General features: G+C 20.5%; 2 protein-coding genes across 2 annotated transcripts in view; both read right to left on the bottom strand.

Moving 5' to 3' along the window:
• Positions 1-601, bottom strand: part of LOC102673802 (serine/threonine-protein phosphatase PGAM5, mitochondrial-like) — a 2,587-nt gene extending 1,986 nt beyond the window's left edge. Inside the window, exon 1 of the mRNA XM_006613740.2 lies at positions 216-601. Within this exon, the coding sequence (XP_006613803.1) occupies positions 216-373 (158 nt within the window). The 5' untranslated portion in view covers positions 374-601. The remainder of the gene's footprint in view (positions 1-215) is intronic.
• Positions 602-850: 249 nt separating this feature from the next.
• Positions 851-4,921, bottom strand: LOC102673938 (centromere protein J). The gene is made up of 3 exons (XM_006613741.2): positions 1,457-4,921; positions 1,163-1,358; positions 851-1,049 (listed from the first exon to the last, which is right to left on the bottom strand). The coding sequence occupies exons 1-3, from the start codon at positions 4,807-4,809 to the stop codon at positions 921-923; spliced, it is 3,678 nt and encodes a 1,225-aa protein (XP_006613804.1). The 5' UTR covers positions 4,810-4,921; the 3' UTR covers positions 851-920.
• Positions 4,922-6,212: the final 1,291 nt, after the last annotated feature.

A 6,212-nucleotide genomic window follows, 5' to 3' on the forward strand; every position in this document is an offset into this window, starting at 1 on the left:
AAAAAATAATACTTTATTTAATAATCAAATTATTTAAATATATTATTTTTAATTTTATTTTAATAAATTTGTATATTTATTTATAATATATGTTAAAGAATAATATAATAACGAAAGAGATATGAAATATAATTTTAATTATGTATTACATATTATATTTTAAAATATTTATACGAATGACAATAATAACAATACCAAAGAATACATATATATACCTATCCCAATTATAATCCCAACTAGAAGCTGCTATTCCAAATTTATGTGTGTGTAAAAATTGATTATTATTATCATTATCATTTGGATAAAAAAACATAGCACCACCTAATGCACCAAATCCTACAATCCATTTTTTAAAATTTGAACGTATAGACATTGGTACAATAAAATATCACAATTAAATCTTCTAAGTGATTTGAATCAATTTTATCTGAAACATAACCTACATCTTTAAATATCATAGATACGTGATATTGAATTTGGCAACACTGTTTTAGTAATAGAATGAGTAATACTACTTAAAATAAGCTATTAAAATAAATAGGCAAAACATAATTAATATTTAAAAAAAAAAATTGATTTAAATATACTATATTTAATATATTTTTAATAATCATATATAAATAACATATAACTAAAAAATAAAAAATAGAAAATGATTAAGCTTTTAAAAATATTCATTATTTAGAAACATATAACATATAATTAATATAACAAATTTTACTTTTATATCATATTAATAATAAAAAATTTATTTTAATTTACGTACAATATATTTCAGATTTTATATCTAATAATTTTAATTACTTATTATTAAAAATTTATTTATGTTTTAATATATGATTAATATATAATTTTAAGATAAAATTTCATTATTTTATTAAATATTATTTTCAGTTTTGTGCCTATAACATTTATAATTTTTATTGACAGGAATCCATTAAAAGATTACCATCTTTATCTTTAAGACGTATTCTACCATTTGAATAACGAGTTTCCTGTGTACCATCAAGATAAATTAGTTTAACAGTGCCATCAGGATATTCTCGTCTCTAAAAATCACATAAAAAAATATTTATATAGATATAAATCTTTTAATAAATTAAATTTTTTAAAAAAATTAAAAAATTCTTATTTTTAAGAAAATAAATATCTATCTTTTTACCTTATGAGTATTAGTATGTATTTCACGTTGTCCATTTGGTAGAATGAGAATTTTTTCACCATTAGTAAGAATTTGAATTAATGTTCCATCTGGCAATGTCCATTTTTCAATACCATCTGACTCTAGGATTCGCACTGAACCATCTGGAAATGAGACTTCTACTGTACCATTTTGCGATCGTCTTTCTATTTGACCACTATATAATAGCAAAAAATAATATTTATAAATATAAAACTATATAAACTTTATATACTGAAATTTATAATTAAATAATAAAATTAAAAAATAACTCACTCAGAGAATTCTAAAATTTCTAAACCATCTGGCATTGTTGTGTGCCATGTACATGTTGATGCATAAAAATATTTTATTTTTCCATCTTTATTAGTTTCACGCATATCTCCATTATAATATATCAATTTAGTTACACCTTGATCAGGAAATATTTTTTTAATATTTCCATTTGGAAATCGATATTCAATAGAACCATCAAAATGTTCAATTTGTGTCACATCTTGTTTAGCATCTTGTTTAGCATCTTGTTTAATTTTGTTTGAAGATGTAGTTGTTATATATGTATTAGATTTATCTAATGATGCCAAACTTTTTTCATAATTTTCATTATATGTTTTCATAGATGTGTGATCATTAAAAGATGTGTGATCATTCTGCATATGTAATTGAATATTGATTTGATTATCTTCATTGATTTCTATTTGATTATTATGGTTAAAGAATATATCACATTCTTTATATGATTTTTTACTTTTTTTATTATCTAATTTCTTAAATTTATTGCTTAACTCTGATTCAGATTTATTTAAATTTTCAGGAATATTAAATTGCTCTTGAATTTCTATTAAATCTGATGTTGCTTCTTTGATTAAATTTTCATATAAATTTCGTTTTTTAGCAACATCTGTTATAATTGTTTGACTTTCTGATTTATTAATTATATTTTTATTATGATTACAATTATATCCTTTTCCTTTTTCTATATTCTGGTCATTAGTTATTGTATTTATCACTAGTTTTTGATCAGATTGTGATAAAGCATCATTAATTTTTTGAGATTCTTTAAACTGCATATCAAGCTGTTTATTAATTTGATGAATTACTCTTGTATTTGCAGATGTTCCAAATTTTCCTTTATTTCTATCATTTTTTTTTAAATTTTGTAATCTTTCTATTTCTTGTTTTAATTTTGAATTTTCTCTTTTTAATATTCTCATTTGGCATTTATATCTAGATTCTGCTGCATTCCATCTACTTTCTTTTATTTGTATGTCTTCTGTTAATTTTATTATTTCTTGTTTTAAATTTTGAATTTCCTGTCTTTCTAATTTACTTTGTTGAGCTTTTTCTTGCGAATCTCGCATTCTATTTTCTAATGCTGCTTTCTGACGTGCTAATTTTTTCTTTTCTTCTTGTAAGCGTTCTTCCACTTGTTTTTTATTTTGTTCAAAATTTTTTTCTTTTTCTGCATATTCTTTGCGTAAATTCTTATAATCTTCGTGTAATTTTTTACGTTGCATAGATAACGCTGTATTTTCTTTACGAAATATATTAATTTCTTGTTCAAGTTCTAATAAACGATTTTTTAAAAGTTCTGATTTAAAAATAGTTCCGTTTGTTTCTTGTAAGTCTTTTACATTTTCTTGATATTCTGTGACTTTTCCATTATCACAATTATTTACATATTCATCTATTTCTTTATTGTCATATCTTTTCATATATTGTTTTAATGTTCTAATATTATAGTTATCAGTTCTTTGTGATATTGAATTATTTTGACTGTTCTTATATGAATTATTTACTTCATCATTAGAAATCTGATCTTCTGTGTCGGATATTTCTAATTCATCTTTATGATAATATTGATGTATATTTGTTTCACAAATAGAATTATTATCTTGTTTTATATCTTCACAATTTTGAGCTTTATAATTTAATTCTTGCATTTTACTTTTCATTGTTATAGAAGGTTGTGACATATTAAATGTTATTGGTATTGTTTCTGAGGTAGATTCAGTTTCTAAAACTGAAGAATCACTCCAAAGTTTATCATCAAAAAAACATTTTGTTGCTAATGATTCAGTTGATGTACTTGATGTATCTGTTAATCCAATTGTTTTATATTCGTTATGTTCAGAGAATCTAACATGAAGACTATCATTTATTTCATTATTTTTTTCAATAATAGGCACATTACATGAAAAATTCTGTTCATTATTTTGAATTTCATTTCTTAGTATATGTCCATCTTCATTTGTTTTCATTGTATTATTTTCATCGATATGTTGTATATTTTCATATATATTATCATGATTTTTGATAGTTTTTTGATTCTCAAAAGGCATAAAATCATCCTTATTTGATGTGATGCATTTAAATATTTGATTAGATGACTTTAAATCCAATTGTTTTTTAGGTACTTTATTTATTGGAATTATTTGTTTTGTTTTTTTCATATTATTTTCTGTTTTATATTCAGCATTTTTCACTTTAAATGGAGTTGATTGTTGTAAAAATGCAGTAACTGTACTAGATGTAGAACAAAAACTAGAATTTTCTGCTTTTTCTTCCAACAATTCAAATATTCTTACTTCTTCCAATTCTTTGTGGGTTCCAGAATGAAAATCTGAACTATTTAATTCAATTGTATTTTTCATTTCATTAATATGATCTTTCAAATGAGAAGATGAAATATTAGATTCAGATTTACTATAAATTTTCTTCTTTGGCAATGGAATATTTTTTAGAGATAAATGTTTTTGGGCTAAATTTGTACAATGTATATTTTTTGATAATTGTGCATTTTTTGAATCTTGTGTAGTTTTATTAGATTTATTTTCATTTTTGGAATATTTAAAACCAGATTGTGTCTTATTATTAAAAGAAGCACTACGTGATCTAATCTTTAAAGTAGAAAGTTGTGATTTTTGATTTAATTTAAATCGAGTTAAACCTTCTCCTTTTCTTAAAAATGGTTTTTTTATTTTATTTCCTGAATTAGCATTGGATTTTATAAAAGGTTCAATTTCATTATTATCTTTCAATTTTTCTTCTAACAATGTATGAAAATCTTTTTTAGGAGAAAAAATTGGTATATCATCAATAGAAATATGATTAATGACTGTTTTATCAGGAGGTAATGGTGCTATTCCATCTATAAAAAATTGTTCTATTTGTTTTTCTTTTTCTGAAGAAGTTATTGAATTTATTTCATCTTTTGATTGTTTTTTTATATGATTTTCAATATTAATTATATCATCATTAAAATTCCTTGTAGGAGATTTTTGTTGTAGAATCATATTTTCAAAACTATTATTTTGACTTATACATGATATATTATCATTTATCATTTGTACGCAACTTTCTTTTATTTGTGATTTATTATGTAGTGTAATTAAATCTTTGCTATTAATCTCATTATTTTCAATTTCATTTGAATTATTTATATTTAATGTATCTTCATTAAGATCAAGTTCTTGTATTGATAATTCAAGTGCTTTGTACATACAATCTTGTTTTTGTGTTAACATATCTCTTTGTATCTGTTGCTGTTTTAATAATCGTTCTTGTTGTTCTAACTGCCACTGTCTTAATTTTTGTAAACGTTCAACTACAGATGCTTCTATATCCATTTTTTGAATAACATGGAATGTATAATAAATTTAAATAATAAATTTATGTAAAGATCAATTTATATAATTTGACAATTATAGATGTATTCAATGATTTACATATATTTAGAATTACATATAAACTCACATAAATAAAAAAATATATTATAAATTAAATTATTATATTCATTATTTTATAACATATTTAAAAATATGATATTTTTATTTTAATTATTTTTATTTATAATAAATATCTTAAAATATAATATTTACTTCAAAAATATTTTACTTTTTATTCAAAATTATAATTATGAAATGTCGAGAATTAGCAAAAAATATTATATACATGTGCGTATGTATTCTGTCATGAAAAAAATATAAATTAATCATTCAAAACTAAAATATTTATATTTTATTCATTTTCTCACCTTTATCTGTATAAAAAAGATCTATATATAAATGCTATAAAAAATATATTACGAATTAAATTTATTATATTCATTAATACGTTTTACTAAACACTCTTTTAAAATTGGTTGACAATTTAAAAATAATGTGCACATACGTGCATGTAAAAGAAAGTTGGTATATATTATATATGTACATATATGTATGTATATATATTTATATACGATTTGAATTTATATATAATAATAATAATAATAAAACAGTATCTATATTAACAATAAGATTGGATATTAAATATAAAAATATATACTTTACGAAAAAATATCAATAATTCTATTTTGTTAAATATTTATTCACAATTAATATATATTTATTTCATTTAAAATAAATGAAATATATATAAAAAAACTTGTGGATATCGATATTTATGTTAGCTTTTGTTAAATGATTAATATGATTAATTATTTTTAAAAATTAAATATATTTATGTATTTTTTTTTCAAAAAGAATTTGTCATTTCATTATTATCGAATTTATATTTAAATTGGCAAAAAAATAATTATGTGAATAAATTAATATGTGAAAGAATAATTTCTTTCTAAGAATAATTAATAAAATAAACAATATTTTAAAATTTGATTAAACTTTAATTTTTTTTGCTTTTGATCACGTGGTTTTATTTACATTGAATGAGTAGTGTGAATGTTTTAAATAATTTAAATTGATGCACGTTAGTGAGTCTATTCTTGAAGTGGATTGGATAAAAATTCAATATGGCATCACAATAATTATAGCAGCATAATTAACAAAAATTTTTAAAAATTTACAAATTTGTATATAAATAATTTTTAAATTGTTATTAAATACTGCTTGAAATTTATAAAAACATTTATAAATATTTATAAATATTTATAAATTTAAAATCCAGAATTTTATGTCCAAAAATAAAAAATAATATTTATTTTTAATTTTTCAATATTTTTATTATTATCAAATTTTATATTATAAATATCATG

This window comes from Apis dorsata, unplaced genomic scaffold, assembly GCF_000469605.1.
Source record: "Apis dorsata unplaced genomic scaffold, Apis dorsata 1.3 scaffold_162, whole genome shotgun sequence".
NCBI lineage: Eukaryota > Metazoa > Arthropoda > Insecta > Hymenoptera > Apidae > Apis > Apis dorsata.

What these genes read in the sequence shown, in the direction of transcription:
- LOC102673938 (XM_006613741.2), bottom strand. Translation starts at nt 4,809, where the DNA reads ATGGATATAGAAGCATCTGTAGTTGAACGTTTACAAAAATTAAGACAG. An exon ending in GAAATTTTAGAATTCTCTGA is followed by an intron (nt 1,359 to 1,456) that starts GTGAGTTATTTT and finishes GCTATTATATAG; the next exon opens with TGGTCAAATAGAAAGACGAT. An exon ending in TACATACTAATACTCATAAG is followed by an intron (nt 1,050 to 1,162) that starts GTAAAAAGATAG and finishes TGTGATTTTTAG; the next exon opens with AGACGAGAATATCCTGATGG.